Source organism: Octodon degus, unplaced genomic scaffold (genome assembly GCF_000260255.1).
Source record: "Octodon degus isolate 3935 unplaced genomic scaffold, OctDeg1.0 scaffold00047, whole genome shotgun sequence".
Classification (NCBI taxonomy): Eukaryota; Metazoa; Chordata; class Mammalia; order Rodentia; family Octodontidae; genus Octodon; species Octodon degus.
Genome location: NW_004524623.1, coordinates 14,006,694 through 14,030,035, shown reverse-complemented (window position 1 = coordinate 14,030,035; position 23,342 = coordinate 14,006,694). Strand labels below are relative to the sequence as shown.

At 46.5% G+C, this 23,342-nt stretch overlaps 1 protein-coding gene and 1 pseudogene across 7 annotated transcripts in view; both read right to left on the bottom strand.

Annotated features, from left to right (window-relative positions):
* Bicd1 (BICD cargo adaptor 1) overlaps window positions 1-23,342 on the bottom strand; it is a 240,672-nt gene that overhangs the window by 108,038 nt on the left and 109,292 nt on the right. For all 7 annotated transcript variants that reach the window (XM_004632224.2, XM_023716292.1, XM_023716294.1 and 4 more), the window contains exon 2: window positions 22,961-23,173. In XM_004632224.2, the coding sequence (XP_004632281.1) occupies window positions 22,961-23,173 (213 nt within the window). The remainder of the gene's footprint in view (window positions 1-22,960; window positions 23,174-23,342) is intronic.
* LOC111817049 lies at window positions 7,189-7,347 on the bottom strand (annotated as a pseudogene).

The following is a 23,342-nucleotide window of genomic DNA, read 5'->3' as shown; positions in this document are numbered from 1 at the left end:
CTCACCTCTGGATCCACAGCCAAAATGCACAAGTCTGACAGGCTGAGGACCAAGCACACCACACAAAGGCCTTGGGGACACTCAAGACCCAAACTACAGCAGAAAGTAAGTGTGAAGCGAGGGGTGACAAGAAGCCTGGCTGTCTCTCAGGACATTGGTAGCATAGTGTTGGAACCTAACGTGCGTTAGGCCACAGGGAGCAGGAACGGAGGATGGCAGGTGGGTGAAGGTCAGCCTCCTGACCCTGAACTCCAAGGCCAGCAGACTGGGTCATCACAGAGGGCACAGCATGATCACCAGGGGCTTCACAACGGTCAGGAAGAGCCTGAAGAGGTGGCAGAAAGAGGACATGCCTTGCCACTGCTGGCTTTGCAGATGGGACAGTGGATGACTGCAGAAGCTGGGAAGGCAGGAAAAGGCTCTTCCCAAGCCCTGCCGACACCCCCACGGACAGGTACTCCAGACCTCCAAAGTGCAGAGCCTTACAGTAATAAGTCTCTGCCCGTCTATGCTACAAATTTAAGAGACTACTTCTATAGAGTGGGACTGGAGGTTGAGACAGTGTGAAGGAAGATTTCATCTTTACACTGTTCTTCTTCACTGGAAAAAATATGTTTCTTTAAAAATGTGTAGGGGCTGGGGAAATGGCTCAGTAGGATAAATGCTTGACTGGCAAATGCAAGGATCTGAGTTCAATCCCCAGTTCCGCAAAAAAAAAGTGTAACAACAGTAATATAGAATTGCCTGAAATTGCCATGTTAAGCACTCTTTTCTTTAATAATGGCAATAACTTTAGGAGCAATTTCTTATCTCAGGTAGAAAATAATGAGGTAAATATAAGAAAACAAAATTGAGAGAGGAAAAGTTTGTGTAAGGTCTAAAGCAATCAAAAGGGCTAGGAATGAAGCCCTAACTGCATCCTTATAGTTCCCCACCAGAGTTGAACTGAGAACATGCCTATACGTGAAAAAGATTAAGAGAGCACGATTTTGGGAAAGGAGGTAGATACCGGTCAAGGTAAAAAATAAAGCAACACAACCCCGAGGCTCATTTCTCATCCTGAGAATCCAGGAGCCCACCTCACTGCCCACATCTGCCCCCTCTTCACTGGGGGCAGCGCTGGCGACTGACCCCACAGCCTCACGCACGCTGCCCACACCCCGCCACCGAGCTCCGGCCTCAGCGCGGGCTCCTCAGCCTGGCCAAGTGACAACTGGGCCCTGCAGGTCACACAGTGCTTTCACGTCATCTTCGATCAAGCCGCAATCGTAATTTGTTAAAAGCTGACACGAGAAGGACACAGCCTACGCCCTCGGCATCGTTCTTGGAGCTTCACGCACGTGCTGCATTTTATCTTCGCAGTAACCCCACGTGGGCAGGTGCAATTTTTATTCCCCTTCACTGCTCGAGGTCCACACGGCCAATCAACGATAAAACCCAGAACTGAATAGAAACAGTGATGACAGCGTGGGCAATCTCGATCGCTTAATCCTTTCTTCAAATCGGCCAGGAGAGATTCACTTATCATGAACAGATAATTTCCTTGTGGTCAACCTAGTGTAGGATACTTTCCAGTTCTAGCAGACCTTTTAGCAGGGCAGGCCGAGGGCTAAGGAAGAAGCAGAATGAGCCTCTGGGTCCTCTTTTCCAATAGCGCGGCCTCTCGCCATCCAGACTTAACAGAGAGCTTGTTTCAGGTCTTGCACTCACAAAATAACTGGCTGCATTTGCACCCAATCCCTTCTATGTCCTTTTAAAGTCCCAGTATTCCTGGGAACCAAAGTCGTGGGACAACAAAATCATTTGAAAATTAGTGGTATTATCAAATCACACAGGCAAATATTTGTGTAAGAAAGAACAAGGTTTAATAATGGAACAATTCTGATACAGCGCTGCCAACTAATCAAATGTACTTGAAAAATACTAAAAACAAAATACAACAAATCAAAAAGCCCCCCGATCTCCAGAATGATGCTCCCCAATCCACGGCACCGTAAGCTACATTTTCTTCAAACATTGACGGGGACACCTGGGAAACAAAGGAACTGTCCAGTCTCAGCCATGATGGTCTGGGTCACCATCCCTGACCAGGAATTTTCTTCTCTCTCATTCAAATTCGAAAGAGAGAAAATGAGCAGAGATATATTTGCAGACAGAGTGGGGAATTAGACTTGTTCACTCAAGTTTATAACTAAACCAAGTCAAAGAACCCATATGTAATAGCTCACACTATTTGAAGCACATCCCTCAGGCTTCTCGGCAGGTGAGCCCACAAGCCCATCCCAGGGCTGCTCCCCAGGACACCAAGAAGTTTGTTCCTTCAACTCCTCTGCCCTCTTCCCCTGCTCCTTGTGATATCATGTTCTACCCACCTTGGGTTTCTTTTCTTAAAGACCAGTACTGAATACACACTTCCCACACCATCCCCACCTTCTCCTAATTTAGAAACTTACAGTGTCTGTCTGTCTGTCTGTGTCTGTCACTCGAGCCACAGTCCTACTACGCTGCCCAGCTGGGGGTCTCATCACAGGCTCAAGTGAGCCCCCCACGTCAGCCTCCCAGGACCCAAGGCAGCTCCACGTCTGCCACTGAGTTTTTGTTTTTTGCTTTTTTTTTTTTTTTTTGTGGAACTGGGGATTTGAATTCAGACCCTTATGCTTGCCAGGGAAGCGCTTTTTCTACTGAGCCATCTCCCCAGCCCCCCGCTGAGCTCGTAAAGCCTACATGAGTCTGCCCTTGGCCTGGAGGCTCCCTCTGTAACAGTAAGAAAGCAGACCTCCCCTGTCACGCACTGCTCCTGCAGTATCCCTCCTCCCTCTTTTGTCATCAGCTTTCCTTTTATAAAGATCAGCAAGTGACAAACACACATCTGCTTTTAACAAAACTACCAACACAGCAGAAATTTACAGCAAAACGTAAAAGAAATCGCAGGGGCAGGTGTGGTGGCCTGAGTCTCATTCCTGCATTTGCCTTCCAGCACATTCTCGTCAGGCCTCAGCTCTTACCACCCTGGGAAATGCCCCGCCAAGCCATCATTCCTAGCTTCCTTCCATTCACACCATCTTCATTTCTTCCTTATGGAAATGTTTCTCTCTAGGGTTCTGGGCGGCTGCGTAGCTCAGTCCTTTTAAAAGGTTTCTCCATCTTCCCCTGAGTTCACATATTGGAGTGTCCAAGGCTGGCTCCTTTTTATTTTTTCCACACAAAAAAATTTTTTAATGTTTTATTTATTTGGTACAAGGTCTTGCTACGCAGCTGAGACTCATAGCGATCCTCCTGTCTCAGCTTCTCCAGCGCTGGGATTATAGGCATGCACTACCATGCTCGGTTTTGGGGTGGGCACTGGCACAGTGCTTTTGGGGTTTTGGGGTTCCAGGGCCAGCTCAGCATGCAGTAAGGGGATCCTACCTGGGTCAGGCAGGTGCTTAGACCTCTGAGATATCTCCCCAGCCCTCCTTATTAGTTCTTAAACAGTAGAAGACTGCCTGCTGTGTCATTTGTAGAGGCAGAGAAAACTATTCCCCTCCTCGGTGACCCGCCCTTCCCACTATCCGCTAGTTATCAGCAATCTTGAAAAAAGACGCAAGGTAACTGTGAGCTAGTAACAAGCCAGCGATGGCGAACCTTTTAGAGCTTTTGATGAAAACCAAGAGCCTGTTGGGGCACGTGTGCTGTAGGTTTGCCTCCTCTGTTACAGGCCTTCAGCGACTCAAAGGCATTGTTTGTATCTCTGGAGACTAATCCCAAGAGGCTTTTTAGTCTAAACATTCTATTTTATGCCTACAATCCCAGCACTGGAGAGGCTGGGCAGGAGGATGGCTGTGAGTTCAAGGCCAGCCTGAACTGCATAGCGAAACCTGTCTCACAAAATAATGAAAATTCTGTTTTATACTAGAAAGTTAATTTAGGAAACTTTTAATAATTTTCCCTTCCAATTTAAAAGTAAAATCAGAAGGGCCGGCCAAATAGCTCAATGGATTAAAGCACCTGCAATCAGGTGCAGGGAAGAGGGGTTCAATCCCCCGGGCCTGCCATGTTGGCCACGCTGAGATGGCAATTGAGACTGAGCGTGGTGGGGCACACCTGCAATCCCAGCTCTTGGGAGGCTGTAAACAGGAGGATCACTACGAGTCTGATCTAGTAGTGAGGCCCTGAACACCCGGTAGACCCTTCCCTAACGGGTGATCACAAGTCTGCTGGAAACAGAACAGGAAGCCTTGGTGACCAGGCTGCAGCTATCCCAATTTTAAGGGTTAGTCCAGATATCTGCTTCCAGTATGGGAAGGGGCCCCAAAATTTGATCTTTTCAGAGAATTTAGCCAACTTAGGGCATTATGCTATTCCCTAAGGGCTTAACCCTAACACAAATCGTGTTACAATGAAGCATCATTCCTGTACAATTGGTGTTTGAGAAAAGCGAATGAATGCTTTCTCCTCCCAGATGTCAGTCTGATTTCAACCCAATCCTCCAATCCATACAAATGCCTGCTGCTTCAAGTTCTGGTTCCATCCCTGCTTCTGAACTGTTTATTGGGCACCAACCCTACCACCAACTACTCCAAGAGCTCCTTTGATCCTCAAAGTGACACCATGTGGCTCATCTAAGAGAAGAAACCTCAGTAGGGAGAGGTGACCGGCTGGGAACCACACCTCAACCCCAGGTCTGTTCAACCCCGGCCATGCCTGAGCCCCTGTGCCCAATGGCCATTCTGCACCCTGTCCCCGCTGACACCCAGGGTGATACCATGATTTGGATTTTATTCCTACTTATGCCCTATGTGTTTAAGATACTTTGAGGTAATTTATAATAACGTAGATAATAAAAGCAGTTAAAATAGGAAAAAAACTTAAAAGAAAAAATGCAGCAAATCTCCTTGAGAAGGACCCCCACCTTGGCCTCACCTAGCGGTGTCAGGGATAAGGACAGGGAACCTGCAACCAGCGAAACTGCCCTGCAGGGCTAAGATGACATCCAACGGACCCCCGGCTTCAAGAAAACCACTCCCTCTTAGTTGCCAGAGTGCTCACCTGGGCCAGGAGCCCACACACCAAGCAGCGTATCCTCACCAGGGCTCAAGTAGTTGCCTGAACTGAGTTTCATTTATTCACCTGTTGCTTGTTCATTTTTGCAGGGCTGGCAATTAAAGCCAGGACCTCGAGCGTGCTAGGCAGGCGCTCTAGCACCGAGCTAGGCTATGCCGTCTTCAACTTCAACTGAGCTCTGAATTGACCTGAGTCGGATCAAACAAGTAGAAAAGAAAAAAATGTTTGGCCGTATGGTTGCAGCCCTCTGATTTAAAACGACTGCTGTATATTCAAGGGAATACACGTGCTCACTCTTACTTTCATTCCTTTTGAACAGATGAAGAAACTGAGGCTTAGGAAGAGATTAGAAACAACTCCACTGAAATTAAGTGGTGGCCTGACCCGTGAACTCAGATCCTTCCTGACACTAGGGTCCATGTCTGAAATCACCTCCTCACACTGCTCGTAACAGTGTGCACCTTCTCCTAGCCCAGGCGAGAGAAGGCTAAAGCTCGCGGGGAAGCCATCCACCTGGCCCATCGGCTGGGATTTGGTGTAAGCAGCGGGCAGGCAAGGGTAACCAGCAGGCACCACAACTACGCTGCGCTGCCAGAGCAACACTGTGGTGCGCGCTGAGAGCAGCCCGCTGCAGTGACCTGACTGGACGCAGAGGTCACCTGAACTTCCTCAGGGGGCCAGGCAAGGACAGCCACAGGGCCCTTAAGGACAGCGCCACCGTATAAGCAAGAACTGCAGAAAAACTAAGTGTCATTACCTCCCTACTTCAAATACTGAAGAAATTTGATATTAATTTTTTAAATATCTGATTGTAAAAACCACTAGTTTCCACATTTTATTTTAGAGAACATGAAAAGCAATTAATTCAATTTTGGAACAGCTGGTAAGAGAATTATCCTTTTTGCCTATAGACAATTGAACTAACTATTTCATAAAGATATTTTTAGTAAGGGCCAGCAAGATAGTTCAGTGGACTAAGTGCCTGCTTAGGCAAGCACAGGGACCAGGATTCGATCCCTGCCATCACAGGCCTCGCTGGCCCCACCTCCAGGCACGCTGAGCCAGCCACTGAGACCGGGCATGGTGGTGCACACCTGTAATCCCAGCGCTGGAGAGGCTGAAAATAGGAGGTCCGCTATTAATCTGAGCTGCATAGTAAGACCCTGCACCAAATAAATTTTAAAAAGTATTTTAGTAGAGATAAAACAGCCACAGTTTAATAAAATATAAAGGAAGTCTGAATCCATTTTCCAAACTACTTTATCAAGAACCCATGCGTACTGATAATCTAAAAATGAAATCAGATAATTCAGATACAATTTAAGAATTAAAAGGTCACCAAAATAATTGAAATATTAAGAAGAAACAGTTGTTAATTTTACACATACGACATGCTAAAAATTGAACAGTGTATCCTTCATATAAAAGTGGAAAGAGAGACAATAACAGGATAGAAATAAGAAAGAATAGAACTGGACTAGGTCTCAGGTAGAAAATCATAAGGCAATGAAGACAGAGTGACATGGGCTACCCCCTGGAAAGTGCTGCAAGTGTCTTCAAGGTAGGAATAAGTTAATTAAAGAGAATTAGGAAGAAAACCACTCAGACAAAAAAAAAAAAAGCTTTATTTATTCAGAAACCAGGTGTGTAATTATCTTCTTAGACTGGATAAGACATCTGAAGGCTACTGAATATTGATTTAGTCCATCAAAACCTATTCTAGACATCATGCTAGGGGAAATAGGATTAAATGTGACTATAATTTGTTATGCTTTTCTGAAATTCACAGTAATTATAATGAGAATTTAATCAAAAATATAAACCCTTAATCCCAGGATTTATGCTTGTCTTAAAGCTTAAAAATCATGTGTTAAAGAACTATGTACAGGGGCCGAGGAGATGGCTCAGTAGAATAAGCGCTTGCTTGGCAAGGGCAAGGGCCTGAGTTCAATCCCTGGTTCTGCCAAAAAAAAAAAAGAAAGAATTAAAAAAAAAAAAAAAGAAGAAGAAGAAGAGAAAGAAGAGGAAGAAGAGGAAGAGGAAGAGGAGGAAGAAGAAGAAGAAGAACAACAACAACAACAACTATGTACAAATCAGGGATTTAGCTCATTGGCACATCACCTGCCTGGCAAATGCGAAGCCATGAGTTCAATTCCTGGTACTAAAAAATAAAACAACTCCGTACACTCACAAAAGCTCCATATTATAGGAAGCAGTAATTTCTATTAACTATGTCTTTGTCGTTAGCAATCAATGTGCCTCGGACAAACCTCACTGGCTACAATACTACCACTGCACAAAGCCTAGGCCTACCTTTCTTCACTTGAATTGAAAAGGGCTCTGTAACAATTCTTTTTGTTCTCCAACATTATAAAAATTCCTGTTGATTGTTAGGCTTCTTTTAATCTTCCTTGGAGATTCATTTACTCTGCTCTCCCCAGTTTAAACCGTTTCTGACATTTTTTATTATCTTATAGCACCCGCTTGCACTGCAGGTGAACACCTCCAGCACGGTGAGGTCACACACATGCGTGACACTCCGTAATTGTCATTTTACCCCCAGCCCTCTCCTCTTCCCTGCTCCTTTCACCACTGAAGAGAATCTCAGGAAACAATCAGTAATTTTAAAAACAAACACTAAACTTCAATACGTCAAAAGGAAAATATGCACAGGTAAATAAACTGAGGGCAAGACTCATACCAAAAGATTAAGAAAAACCAATAATTACCTAGCACATATAAACAGTAGAAACACTAAAATCTAATAAATAAACTGTAACATTGAAAAGGCCCTATAAATTATTTCTTAAAATGCATGACTAACTTATGTATTGATAATTTTGAAAAAAAATTTTTTAATTTTATTTACTTATTTATTTATTTATTTATTTATTTTTTTTGTGTGTGTGTGTGTGTGTGGCCAGCTCAGCCCACCAGGGGGTGCGGCTGGCTGGCATGTGGTGCTGGGGGATTGAACCCCGGTCCTTGTGCTTTGCTTGGCTTAGTTTGTTCTAAGTAGGTGCTTTAGACCACTGAGCCATCTCACCAGCCCTGTATTGATAATTTTGCAAACTAATGAAAATGGCCAGTTTCCATGTTCATTGTTTTCTCCTCGATAACTAACTACTGCCTTCCAAGCTCTGCGCCAGGAAACAGTAATGAACAAGACGAGCCTTGCCTCTGCCCCCACCATGACGTATAACTCATTCCCAAACACCACCATCTCCCCCGCAGCTCATTTGCTGCCCAAAGAAATTATACAGCTCAATGTTGGCCAGGTACGGTAGTCTGGATCCTGCACACACCCCAAATGCCTGCATGCAGAAGGCCTGGCCCCCAGCCCTCGGGAGGGGGCGGAACCTTATTTAATAAGAGGTGGGAACTGGTTGGAAAGAGCTGTCAGCTGGGGACACTGACTCTGGGGCTCCAGCCCCTCCTCCTCTCTCTTTGCCACCCAGCTGAGCCACAGCATCAACAGCCACAGACGGAGACAAGCCTCTGCTTAGGAGTCATTGTCTCCGGTGTTTTATCACAGTGGCAGAAAGCTGGCTACCATATCGGAGCTTGATGCAACAGGAAAGTTTTATTTTATCAATGGGAGAATAAGTTGGCTTAGTTCCTTGCATAGGCAATACAGTTTTCTGTAAGGTCTTTTAAAAAGAAGTTTTATACCATTTGGTACAGTTAATTCTACCTTGGAAATGCTATACTTGAGAAAAAATCCTAAATACACTTAGTAACTGTCCACACACAGCAATGAAACACCAACACGACAACCAACACCAGCTCACGCACAGGTGCTGGGCACTAACTCGGGTGTTTTGATGCAAGGGTGTGCTCAGTGCTCACGGCAGCCCCTGAAGCAGGCAGGCACATCACTGAGCTCACCTGCCAGGCAGTACTGCGGTCCAGTGAATGTGAATATTTGCCTAAGGTCCCTCAGCTGCTATGTACACAGACAGCATTAAACCTGACAAGCAGGAAGGTAAGTATGCTTACAAAACCTGCACTTGGCCCTAAAAACAAAACCCAATGCTTCTCATTTCAATGATTTGCAGTTTCAAGTGATAAAACTCATATGCAGAGGCTGGTGAGATAGCTCAGTGGTCTAAAGTGCCTGCTTAGGCAAGCTTAGGCAAGCGCAGGGACCACGGTTCAATCCCCAGCACCACATACAGTGCCAGCCCCACCTCCAGGGTGGGCTCAGCCAGCCACACACACACACACACACACACACACACACACAACACCTCATATGCAGTTCTACTTAATACAGTTTTCCTCTTGTGTATTTTCTTTATCCAATACTTAATGTTATATTTTTAGGTTGCAATAAAATTGCTCAGAAATTCAGCTTTTAAGAAATTAAGAGTGCCCAGCCCAAGCATAGGATAAAAAAAAGACTGTCTTAGTTTGTGAGCTGACAGAATGTGCAAGGAAAAGTCCCTCTCCAAGAGCAGCTTTCGTGCAGAGCACCAAGCAGCCTTTGGGTGAACCCATATTGAATTCAACCTCCATACTATCTTAGCCTACTGTGTGCAGCTATAACCGGATCCTGAGTCTGACTAACTTATAAGAAGAGAAGTGTATTCCTTCATCCTGGGGTGGAGAACTCCTGCGGGGCCTCTGTGCTGTGTCCCCCCACGAAGGAGAGCGGACAGCATCACAGGCAGCCTGGGCCTCTCTCCCCTAGTCACAAAGCCGTTCATCCACCAGGTGGGCTCTGCTCTCCCGGCCACATCTAACACTAAGTACTTGCCCAGACCCCAACTCCAAGTACCATCAAATACAAATTTGGGGACGAAGCTTTCAATGAACTTCTGGGGGCCACCTTCAAACCACAGCCATAACCCTGAGCCCTGCGCAGTACGCACAGAAGTATGAGTCATAGATCACTCGCACAGTGAGGCAGAAAAGAGGTCCGCTTTGCGACTGAGGTCTCCGTCCTGGGAGCACAGCAGTTCCTGCCCTGGCTGAGCACATTTCTTCCTCCTCCTGCAGGGGCTACACTTTGATGTGCTAATGCAGCTGCTTCGAAGGTCCCTAACCTGCAGGGTCCCTCCTCCTTTTCCTCCTCTTCCTCCTCCTCCTCCTCCTGCTCTTCTTTCTTCTCCTCCCTCCCACCTCCAACAGCACCTTCTCCTCCCTAGCCTCTGGTTCCACTCCCTAGCAGATTGAGGCTGACCAGGTGGTCAAAGCTGTAAACTTAGGGCTGGCAAGATAGCTCAGCAGAATAAGCATCTGGTTTGGCAAGCACAGGGACCAGGGTTTGATCCCCAAGACCCCATGCCATACTGATCCCGCCTCCTGGCGCACTGAGTCAGCCACTGAGACCAGGCATGGTGGCACACACTTGTAATCCCAGCATGGGGGTGGCTGAAAACAGGAGGATCACTACAAATCTGAAGCTTGTACTCTTAGTGAGAACCTGTACAAATACATAAATTAAAAAAAAAAAAAGCTGTAAACCTGTCACCTTAAGTAACTGTCTTTGTTCAGCTCACCCTTTTTCCACCTTTTCTATAAAACTTTCTATAATGCTGTGCCTGGCGCTCCGACTTTTGGAGCAGGAGCTCCTCCGAGCCAGCCAGTCCAATGAAGGGCTGGCCTTCCCCGCCCCTCGGAGTGCCTGCTCGGTTTCTTGCACCGAAGCTTTCTGTTATCCTGTGTTCCACACCAGAAAACTGAGCAACTTCAAGGCCATCTCAGATGTGCATGAGAACAAAGAAGTAGGAACCTGGGATGTTTTTAACGAGGAAGATTTCCTGTAGCCTGGAGAGCCAGGCGGTGTCTGCCCGGACATTTCACGTGGAGTGCTCGCTGTGTGCTGGGCCCTGGGGGACACCTGCCTGGTGCTGTCTGCTCTGACTCCGGCAGCTACCCTCGGATGAACAGCCCATGGGGAAAGAAGTGCTTTCTACTATTGGAGTGAACTATAAATTCTCTCAATTCTCCTGAGCAGTATACAGGTAGACATTGCCTCAGGCATGCTATTTTTGGCAAAGTTGGCTTAGCTGGATGGTTATCTTGAAGGAGACGCTTTGCAGCAAGTTAAAATTCAGCAGTTTCCATTTTTCTTTGCCCAGAGACTGGCAAGTCATGGTTACATATGACTCTCTGCACGTACACATCGAAAGCATTTGCCAACTCAATAGTATTTCTCTCAATCTGAAGCTTAACGGTGGATTTGTCCATCACAATAAGAGTGGTAATGACTCTGTCTGACCTTGGGGTGACTCACCGCCCTTCTCTGCTGACGAGCCCCAGGCAGGAAGAGTAACACGAAATAAATGAATGGCTGAGTACACCGCAATGAGCCGGTATCGCCAACTCTACTCTTCTGAATCCTGTTCATTCTAAACATAGCTTCTCTTTGTCCATCAGCAAGTGCCCAGTGTAGATTGGCATAGGGTTTTAAAATGATGCATTAGCCAAAGTTAAGCAGTCATTGTTTATTTCTCTTTCTTCGTTACTTTCTTATAGGTCAGAATGTGCATCTCCAGAGGAAGTCCAGTGGTTGTAACCTCCATGGGAAGCCCAATAAGGGTCCCCACAGTTTCAGGTCCCCATCCTGGGACACTGGAGATGTGACTGAATTAGAGAATTTAGGGCGGGGAGGTAGCTCAGCAGTCTAAGCGTCTGCCCAGCAAGCCCAAGGATCCAGGGTCTGATCCCTAGTATCACATGCTGTGTGGGCCCTGAAACCCCGGTTGTTCAGTGCCAGCCCCCAAAACCAGGCTGGTGGCACACGTCTGTAATCCGAGCACTGGGGAAGCTGAGACAGGAGGATCACTACGAGTCCAAGCTGTGGAGCGAGACCCTGTACCAAATTAATTAATTAATTTTTTAAAAAGGATTTTTTTTGGTCCTGTATTTTAGGGAAGGGTCTACAAGGGTGTTCAGGGTCTTACCACCAGTTTAGACTTACAGTGATTCTCCTGTTTAGAGCCTCCCAAGTGCTGGGATTACAGGTGTGCGCCACCACGCCCAGTCTCAATTGCTGTCTCAGAGCGCCCCAGGGGCGGGGCCAGCACAGCAGGCCCCGGGATCTAACACCACCCCACCCCCAGCCCCTGAGCCTGACTGCAGGTGCTTTAATCCACTGAGCTATCTGGCCGCCCAATAAATGATTTTTTTAAAGTGAAAAAAAAAAAAAAAAAAGTAGGGAATTTAATTTGATGGAGTGGTTATCTTGGATTCTCTGGTAGCCCCTCAGCGTAGTTACATACAGTGTCTTCCGAAGGAGGTGGCAGAGAAAGATCTGACACAAAACCAACACCAACGTGCCTCGCCTCGCTGCTCTGAGAGGCAGAGGAAGAAGGAAAGCCCACGGATAGGAAGAAGCCAGTTCCAGAAACCGGGAGGGCAGTGTCCCCTTCCTGGCACTTTAACTTAGTAGACTGCAGGCTGCTGGCCTCAGGGACTTTAGAGTCAGAGGTGCTATCTTAGGCTACAAAATGCATGGTCCTTCGCTACAGCAATACACAAAACATTCCACACAAGTTGGGTAAAAACCATCACTGGGCAGCACCACACTCCTTAGATAGTACAGGGATGGTGGGTTCCTCACACTCAATCAGATACCTCAATATTTAATTCTGTGACAGTTGGGAAAAATTAGGGGGAAAATCTGCATGAACTGAGACAGTGAGCCTGCCGTAGTGGTGCACGCCTGCAATCCCAGCGCCCAGGAGTCGGTGGCAGAAAGTCGCCAGTTAGTCATAGGCTGGGGCAACTTGGGAGGGCATGCTCAAATTAATTAATTAATTAATTAAAGTAAAAAAAAAAATTGTGTGCTCACTTTCGGCAGCACGGACACTAAACTGAAAGAAGTTGTGGAATATTTCCCTGACAAGCACTGCCAATGAAAACGTGATTCCAGTGTGGTATGATCTTTAGTATCTTCAAGGTCCTCTTTCTTGTGGTCTGACAGGTTCTTTCATTGTCCATTTTAGTTACTGCGTCAGCGATCCAGGAAAGACTCCTCTCTGTGTGCAGGCGGCAAACGCCCCGTTGTCAGGCAGCCTCTCGCACGTGCCAGTCAAGACACAAGAGTAATTTCCCCTGTAAGTACTGGTGCTCTATTAACAAGCATGCTGATGCACAACCGTAGTACCGAGCATGGTTGCCATCCCTGTCATACCAGCACCTGGGAGGGAGGCTGAGGCAGGAGGATCACAGCGAGTTTGATGGCCTGTCTAGCTACACAGTGAATGCAAGGAGAGTTCTAAGTACACAGTAAGACTCCGCCTCAAAAACAAAACAAAACAAAAACAACTGTAGGGCTCTACTGTATACCAAGAGACTCGGGTGTCATGAAATCCACGTTGTTAGTCTAGATTTCTATTATATGCTCAGGCTCGGAAGGTTTTGCATAGCTTGAGAGGCTCAGATGTTCAGCTGCAGTTGTGCTTCTTGGAAAATTGTTTTCGTGAAACCAAAGCTCTACCAGAAGACTATTCTCAAATAGTTGCATATTGAGCTGGGGTGATAGCTGGGCGGTCTAAGCGCCTGCCTGGCAAGTGCAAGGATCTGAGTTTGATCCCCGGTACAGCATGCCATGGCACTGGGAAGACTGAGATAGGAGGATCACTACGAGTCCAAGCTGCATAGCGAGACCCTGTACCAAATAAATAAAATAATAAAAGCTTTTTAAAAATTAAAAAAAAGTTTCATATTACTGAGCAAGTGATGATGTAATTCAGTGGGGTAGCACCTGCCTATCCAGTGCTAGGCTCTGGGTTTGAATCCCTGTGTACAAACTAAAGTGATCTGGGTGTCTACACAACAGGTAATCAATGTGCAGCCTTTCTTACTGGAGGCCTAGCGCATAATTCAAACGCAAAGTAAAGTCTGGGTCTGTTATACATCCACAACAACTCAATCTATCCTTGTTGCTTAATGTGTATGTGTGTGTGTGTGTGTGTGTGTGTGTGTATCCCATATATATAGAATATCCCATATAACATCCCATATATGTCTATATATTATATTAATGGGATTATGGAGATGCAGTCTACCTTCTTCTAATTTCAAAATGCTACACATACATACACTTATTTATTTAGTTTTGTATTTTAGGGAAGGGTCTACAGGGTGTTCAGGGCCTCCCCACTAGATCTCATAGTGATCCGCCTGTTTACAGCCTCCCAAGAGCTCAGATTACAGGCTCACACCACCACGCCCAGTCTCAATGACAGTCTCAGTGCAGAGGGTTGGGGGTGCAAGGCAGGCACGGGATCAAACCCCTGGCCCCTGCCCCTGCTTGCAGGTGGTTTAATCCACTGAGCTATTTGGCCGGCCCCAACTACGCATATTTTTAATAAATACCAAATGATACATAGATGTCATTTTTGGTTTTTTAAATTACATCAGTGAGCTCACTCATTAGGCTGCTTAAGTATAAGTTTCCTATAACCTTCCAAAAATTAAGTCCTGAATGGATCTGGGTGTCCTTGATCGTTAGATTAAGTTGTAAATTCTCTCCGGAGAATTAAACGCCTGAACAGAATCTTAATCAGCTAGGCCTGCCAGCCGGGATGTTCCCCGGAATTAGAGGTCAGGACGCGAAAAAGTTCAGAATTGCCCACTAAGCACTGCGGCCAAAGCGCTGACTGCGCTTCTCCTCATGCCCAGGCTGCACGGGGAGCGAACCTGAGCTTGCTGGGAGAAGACGCAGGAAACCAGACCGCGCTATTTTTAGTCCAGAAATCAATGTGTGCAAGATGGATGGTGCGCAGATCTTTACTCCTGCATTCTAGCGATAACCGACTTACAAGACAGACAAGGGAAAGGAGAGAAGGCCCGAGGGGGCAGGAAGGAGAGGACAGAAACGCCCGTGTCCGCTGCGTAGGCACCGCGCTAATTCTGGGCTTTAGAAGGCTGCCTCGTGCTGCTCAGTATTTGCAAGTGGTCAGTGAGAACCAATAAAAGCTTAATGACTCTGAAAAAACAGACTATACAAGATTACTTTGAAAATAGGATTTTGAGCTCATGCCGGCTCCAGAGGTGCCGTTCTACGCTACGTGCGGAGCACCGAGCACCGCTCTCTAGCCACTTCCAGTGTCAGCTTGACCTTTCCTGCGGTTTCGCGTTCAGTTCCCTCGTGGCATAGGTTTTAATGCCGGCTGCTACACCGAAATGGGTAGAGCTACTGTGTCGGGCCAGAAATGCGCCCCCTTCCTCAGTGTCTACCACTGAGACGAAACAGCCAAGGCGCTGCACCCTGCGACGGCCACAAGCTGGAGGCTGTCAGTGTTTACAATGCTTAACATTTTGCTGTTCTCCTCCAAATAACTGGGATCATGGAGACTCAGTCTTTATTCCTTCCCTATAACAACCTCAGAAATGGCACGTATTTTGTTTTGTTTTCTTAAGGTGTGTGTGTGTGCGCATGCGTGTGTGTGTGTGTGTGTGCAGGGCTCACTACACAGCTCCGACTCAGTGATCCTCCTGATTTCTGCCTAGTCCTTAGTGTTGGGATTACAGGCGTGTGCCACCACGGCGGGACTCCATCACGGACTTGGCACAGCCGGTGCCAGGGATCGAACCCTAGTCGCTGCACTTACCTAAGCAAGCGCTTCGTCCACTGAGCTATCTCGCCAGCCCTCATATTTTGGAATAAATACCAAATGCCACTTTTTTGCAAACGATGAAAAAGCTACTGCATTGTTTCTCACTGATAAATACCTGCTCTTTCAAAAAGAATGGAAAAAATATTTCCAAGCTTTCCACAGAGGCACTCTTTGCAACAATAGCTGCATTTTCCGGCCAATCACTATGCGCTTGCTGGGAGAGTGTGGATTACAGCAGGCCTCTTGAGGCCCTCCCGATGTGCAAAGTGCACCCCTCCCTCTTCCTTTAATGGAAACTGGACTCTCCCTTGGGCCACCCCCCACCCCAGGGCACTCTAGCGAGCACTGTGCCTGGAGCGGGATTCTTGCCCCTGTGTGTGGCTCCTCAGAGCTTCAGCCTTCCTCCTCCAGGATAATGCTCAGCTTGTCAGCTCCACAGTCCACATCTAGCATCGCTGTTTCCCGCTGAACACCAATTCATGCCCCTTCATTTCTCTTGGGCTGTCGCTCCAGGCTCCCTGTCTTTATCTCCCAAATGTCTGTCTCAATTCCAAGTGGCAACATCATCGCGGATATCTCACTCGGATCTTCAGTGTACCCACCCTGCCAAGGTCCCTGCGCTGCAGCCTTGGTCCCCGGCTTGGCACACTGGGAGGTGCTGGGCCTGTATGAGCTGAGGTGGTGAGAGGGTTCAGTCACCAGGATGCCCTCGAAGGAGACTGGGGACGCCTGATTTCTTTTTCCTTCTCTGTGTTCTGTTCATTGAACTACGAGGGGGGCCGTTCTGCCCTGTTCTGCCCACCTGCTGCAGAGGCCTCCCGCCCCACCCCCACACTGCCCTCAGCCTAGCCGCAGTGAGGGCCTCACAGCCAACGTGATGTCTCCCTCGGGGATGCTCCTGGCCTCCACCACCAGATTTTTTTTTTTTTTTTTTTTCAGAACCGGGATCCTTGCACTTGCCAGGGAAGCGCTTATTCCACTGAGCCATCTCCCCGGCCCCACGAGATCTTCACTATACAGCGAGCTAAATAAATCTTCTTTAAAAGCAGTCTTCCTCTCCTATGTTATCACAGCAATGAAAAAACAGACTAGTACACTCTGGCACACGACAGTTGTAAGAGAATGAAAAAGTAAGTTGCACACTGTGAGAACAGATCTATAAAATCACATATCTGACAAAGGACTTAGATGCAAAATACATAAAGGATGTTCAACATTTCCCTAAGATACAACTGAATTAAAAATGGGCAAGAGCCTTAAATAGACACTTTACCAGTGCCTGTAATAATTAATACTGACAATACCAAGTGCTGGAAAGGTTGACCGGCAGCAGAAGTTCTCGCATGGTGCTAGAGGGAAGGCAAATGGTTCCACCACAGTGGAGAAGTTCAACGTGCCCTTCCCGAGTGGCCTCGCATCCTCCTCTCCTAAGCGTTAGCCCTCAAGCAATGAACGCTTAGGCTCCCACAAAACATAAATACACACGAATGTGTACAGCAGTTCTAGTCATAGCCACCAAAATCTGAAAATAAAACACTCAATGTTCTTCAATGGGTAACTCGATTAAACAAACTGCAGTATAACCATGTGGTGGAATAATAATTTTTAAAAAAAGCAAGCTTGGGGCCACAGAGATAGCTCAGAGGCATAAGCACCTACTTGGCAAGCACAAGGACCTGAGTTCAATCCCCAGCCCCACAGGCCGTGCGGTCTCAGCCCCGGATGCCCCACCATGCAGCCCCAGAACCAGGTGTAGTGGCACACGCCTACAATCCCAGAACTCGGGAGGTTGAGCCAGGAGGATCTCTGTAAGTTCAAGACCACCCTGGGGGCTACAAAAATGCGTACAAGGCCAGCTCAAACCACATAGCGAGACCCTGTCTTAAAAAAAAAAAAAAAAAAAAAAAAGAGCAACTTTGATTTATATATAACGACTTGGGTTCCTCTCAAAGCCATTATGCAGAAAGGACTCAGTCAAAAGGTTATATACTATAGGATTCCATTTCTGTGAGCTCCTGAATAGACAAAGCTGTGGTCATAGAAAACAGATAACTGATTATCAAAGGCGCTTAACCTGCATGTGACTTACATGAGGCACTTCAGATGCTGAGTGTATGACTGTAAAGATAAAAATTGCTAGACATTAAACCACAGGATAAATGCTTACAGAGAAACGCACTATGTAGATCCAATGGTTCATATCTTCAAGGATTTCCAACAAAGGTAAAGACAGTGAATAGTGTCCTATTTCCAAAACACATATATTTGAAAGACAACCTGCGTATCAGTTTAGCAGGGTCACCAGGGTGCTGGGGCATCATGAATCCATGTCACACAAGGAAACGTGAATAATCTAGAAAGGCATAACAAGAGAGCTCTTTCCAACTATTTGAAGTTGTTAGGCATGGACTAAAATCACCAGTGAAATAAGAAACTTAAAGAAAAATATCTGCGGAACCAGAGAAATACAGCAAGCTGGTGAAAAAAACAGTGCATCAGATTTTTGTTACATAAACAAGCAGTTTAACAATTAGAAGTGCCAGGCAACAGGCTAGGCAGACTGGGTAGGGAGGTGGAAGATACACAGAGAATAACTCAGCACCTTTATTGTACCAGCTATTGCACACGGGACCTGTGAGTTAGAACTGGCGTCTCCATGTCGGCAGTGAGGATTCTGGGCACGGACCACACTATGACTTGGTCACGGGACACAAGGGATCACGTGTTGAAGCTCGGTCTCCAGATGTGCGCTACTTACTGGTAGGCAGTAGAGGGATCCTAATGGGAGACCCTGGGGTCCCTGAAGGTGAGTAAGGGGGAGAGTGGAGCCCCAGGCTCTTCTTCCACTGTTCGTTCTGTGTGCCATGGTTGTGGGGCAGGGCACTGTTCTGCCATCCACTCCTTGCTATAATATGCCACCTCACCACAAAACCACAAGGCCACTTGAGCGTGGACCAAAACACCCAAAACCATGAGCCAAAAAAAATCAACCTTTTCTAAGCTGAGCTGCTCAGATGTTTGTTGCAGTACAAAAACACCAAGCAGCACAGAGAGCTCTGTAACTCATCCAGAAGCTCGTAACTGGTAGGTGGGACAGCTGAAATCCAAACCTAGGAAAGGTTACCCCTCATCCACTTCAGCTCAGGAAGTACTATTTTTTAATGCCTCCTTTTGGTCAGGAACTTTGCCTGGCACACAGAATATCAAGATGAAGAAGAGACAGAATTGAGTCCCTTCCTGGATAGGCACTCACTTTATCTTTTTCATATGCTCCAAGTGTCTGAACAACAGCTCAGGACTAAATAAGTCTCTAACAACAAAGCACCGAGGCCCTTCGCACCCTGAGATGTTATGAGTGTGGATTCTTTATGGTAGAAGAGACACAGCCTTAACATAGCAATAAAGTGGATTTCTGGAAACTGAGTCACTCGGGTATAGTATGATATTTGACTGCACATTCCAGAAACAGAAAATCTAGACTTTCACACATGATAAAAAATTATATTAAGCAGCTTTTAAAATATAAAATCATCACATCTTAGCCCATTTTGCCTAGGGGCTCATAGCTAGAAGTCTACCATCTCAGAGAAGGCTCTAGACTCAGGATTTTCCACAATCAGAAAGAGCTAATGTTCTACTGACTCTTAGTCATGGAGTAAATGGATTCTGCATAAGGAGTAGATTTGAGAGTTTTGGAGGCCAAGGGAGGAAGATGTGGCTTAGACTCAGAAGGCACCCCCAAATCCTCCTGTGTTCAGAGGTGGGGTTTTGGGAAGGTGACTGGTCTTGGGGGCACAACTAGAATCACACCCCTCCCTCTCTCCCTCCCTCCCGGCCTCCCTCCTTCCCAGGATCAGCTTCCGCTGTGCAGGCCCCTCCACCTGCCATTTCTACATCTGAGGCTGCCCACCACGGACTGAAAGTTCTGCCACCGCAAGCCAAAATAAACCTCTCCTCCTTTAAACAGGGGGAAGCAAATATTTGGTCCCCGCGATGAGCAAGTACTTAAGACAGGCTTCTTGAATTATTTTCTTTCCTCTTACAGGCTCATTTCATTTCTGAGCTGCCCCCCTTGTGTGGGGGAGGGATGGTGGGGTTAAGACAAAGTCTCACTTTGTAGTTCATGCTGGCCTTGAGCTTATTATGTGGCCCAGGCTAGTCTCAAACTCACAGAGGTTGTCTTATTTCCACCCCCACAGCTGGCATTCCAGGTGTGCACTCCACACCTGGCTTTGCCACTCCTCATTCATTTTTGTTGTTGTTGTTTTGTTTTGTTTCCTGTATTTAGGACAGGGTCTACAGGGTCTCACTATGTAGACTGGATTCGTAGTGATTCTCCTGTTTTCAGCCTCCCAAGCGCTGGGATTACAGGCACGTGCCACCATGCCCAGTCTCAATCACCGTCTCAGTGTACCTCATGGGTGGGGCCAGCATGGCATACCAGGGATCAAACCCTGGCCACTGTGCTCTGCCCACGCAGGCATTTTAGTCTGCTGAGCTATCAGGCCGGCCCTTGCCACCCCTCATTCTTAACCCACTTTTGTAACTGGTCATAAAACTACTCATTAGAAACCGCATTCAGATGCAGCATGGGAGGCCAACGTGTTCTGCCAGTCACCAGTGTCTTTACTCACACAGACACCACCTTTGTATGCCTGCCCCTTCCTAAATTTCAGCTGCTCTTTCCTCAGCAGCAGCCACCAGAGGTGGTAACATTCCAGCTTTCAGGAGATGCAGCCAGCTGGATGTCAAGGTCACTGGTCACAGTTCTCAGGACCTGGCCTGCTGTGTACACACACAGTCCTTAGTTGCTGGTGTCATTCATGGCCCTCTCTGCTAACTTGGACAGAAACTTGGTCATGGTGGCTGAGGCTGTCCACTGCAGATACCCAGACAGTGGGCGAGGGCAGGACAGGACCTCTGATCCACTGCTGCAAAGGGTGCGAGTCTCACAGGGAAGCCTGGAGTTAGAGGAGCTGAATGGCAGCCCTTAGAGGAGGCGATATGGTGTCCCAAAGGGAAGCTAACAAGGGAAGACCAGGACATGAAGAGGCACCAAATGAGAACTGGAGAGCAGCTCTCTTTGTATGGTTTGCATGGAGGGAAATGAACCACGGATTCTGAAACTATCCCATGCTCTTCTCCAACCCCACCCTGGCTCCCCAAGATCTGTTCCTACCTCCAGTAGTCACACTGCTGTACATGGACAAGCCCAGAGACAATAAGCACAGACGAGCTGAGACTGTACTGTCAATATTCGTTGGGCTCGTGACAGCCCAGACCTGTGGAAATGTAACTTGCAACATTTCAGTAAATTTGGACAACTTCTATCTCAGAATAATGGAAACCTATCTGTCATTTGTCACCAATCTCAAGGGAAGGGTACGACTCTTAGAGTATTTAGAAAGGGCTATTTCTCTTGTATGTTGGAGTATTAGATGATCTGTTCATCTTCCATTTGTCTGTTACTAAAGCATTCAACTCATGGCCCACTTGATGGCAGCCTCCCAGCTGTCAATCACTGCTGCACTGCTGTGGGTGTAAGAAGACATCTGCGCCTCTTCCACAGCTTCACAGGTGCACGCTACATACACGTGCTCTGATGTCATCCTGAACCTTACTAATACGCACAATTAGTACAAGCTAGTAAAAAAAAAAAAAAAATGACTGACCTGCTACAATTCTACATATGGTTAGATTTCTAAATTTCTGTGTAAAAATGTGTAAGTGTTCATTCCTGGTTTTTTAAATAATTTTTTTCTTCATATTCTATAAGGACTTAAAGTTCAACATATCAATACTTGATGGAAAATACGTATTCCATGTTATGCCTAAGATGTTTGATATTTAGACAGATAGGGTAAACCCAATGGCATACGTTGTAGGGTAATACTAAACTTTTCTGGAAGGTTAACAACCTAAGTTAGCAGATCAAAAATGGGAGAAAAGGAAGGGCTGCAAGGTCAGCCAACATTTTTGTCCTAGCCTTTCAAGGTCAGTGAAGACTCAGGACATAGGAAAACCTGTACTGTAACATCATGTAACTCGGTCATGCCCCAAATTTTCTGATCAAGGAGATTATGGAGACACAGAGGAATGCGATTGATGATGTAGAGTGTGCCTAAGGAGAGTCACCTGGAGAGAAAACATTCTCTCAGCCTTTCACAGAGAGCAAATTGGTCAAGCAAAGGCCGTGATTCATCCACATGGCTGACACTGACAAAGAATCTACAAACTGCAATACAGGGTTACAGGATAAATCCTGAGGGGACTTGACTGACCTTATCAGATACAAAAGTTACATTTCTTGTTATATAGGTCTTGCTTTATCTTGGTCTTAACCATGCAACAGAAAAGTATAAAAACGAGGTATATAAAGTTAAGCCATATTAATATGATGAGCTGTAAAAGGCTCAAGTCAATAATTTCTGAGGGTAACCCACTACTATTGTGGACTGCTGGACAATGTTGGATTGTTTTGCTGAATTCAAGCAAAATACCTATTGTATTTAGATGCCAACAGAATACCCACCTCTGACAGGACTAAACAAAAAAGGTGATATAAAGGAAGGACCATTTTGTACTTGTATATACAAAATAGTTAAGATAGATATACAGCTACTTTTGCTTAATTCAATGAGAAGAAAGAGATGTACTAATAGTGTTTGGACAGGATATCCTGTCTGCTTCTTATACTGTGGATAACCACTAAGAAGATAACAATGTACAATGTATTAATTATTGAAACTGTCCTATTAGTCAGCTTTGAAAAAAATGAATAATTCTAGCAAAAAAAAATATTATCACACACTCTAGATTGAGCTACCTCTGAAAAAGCTACATGACCACATGAGGCTTTTAGAGGACATCTAGACACAAACCACAACAGGGTTCTACATCACCAGAGCTAAGACCCCTAGGATGCTCCCCTAGGATTTCACTCCACAGTGGGAAGCAACCTAGGCTACCGCTACTGGGACCTACAACTGGAGCTTCTACAAACCATTACAGCCCTCCGACATTCTCCACGTCACGTTCAGACAGATAATGAGTAGAAGTCTGAGGTCACTATTTTTTAAGCACCTTTGCAAAACTAGCAAGGCCAATACCCAAGTACTCGACCCAAGAAAACTTAAATTTTCAAAAAGTAGTTAGAGAAAAGCCCATCTCAAACCAAGATGCTATTTTTGCTATTTTGCTAAAAATGCAAAACCCCCTGCTAGCATCAGTATTATACACTGTCTTGCCTGAGACAGCTCTTGTGATTACAGGAAGCCTATTTCTCTCGCTGCACAGAGGTTCTCCCATCTCACCCATCTGCCAGGAAAAGTCTACTTGGTTACCTCCTTCAGGTCCTGAACGACGGCCGTGAGCCTCTCGTTTTCCGCCTGGATGTTGGTGACCACAGCCCGGCTCTGCTTCAGCTCGTTCTGCATCTCCAAGATCTTGCCCAGGTAGTACGCCTCCTTCGACGCCGACTCCTGCAGGAGGGTTTCCTCCCGTGTCTCTCCATCCTCGGCAACCTTACGGTGGATGGAGAAGGACTGCCCGAACGCCTGCAAGGATGGGAAAGAAACAGTGCTCAGTGGCATGCACCTGGGTGCGCTTGGCAGACTTGGGAAAGTGGTTCCTTTGGTCTTATGTATTAAGAAAAGTCACTCTGAAAGAACTGCAGACAGAGGGTCGAGTGGGCGGGGCAGAAGGGTAAGGAGTGTGTGTGTGTGT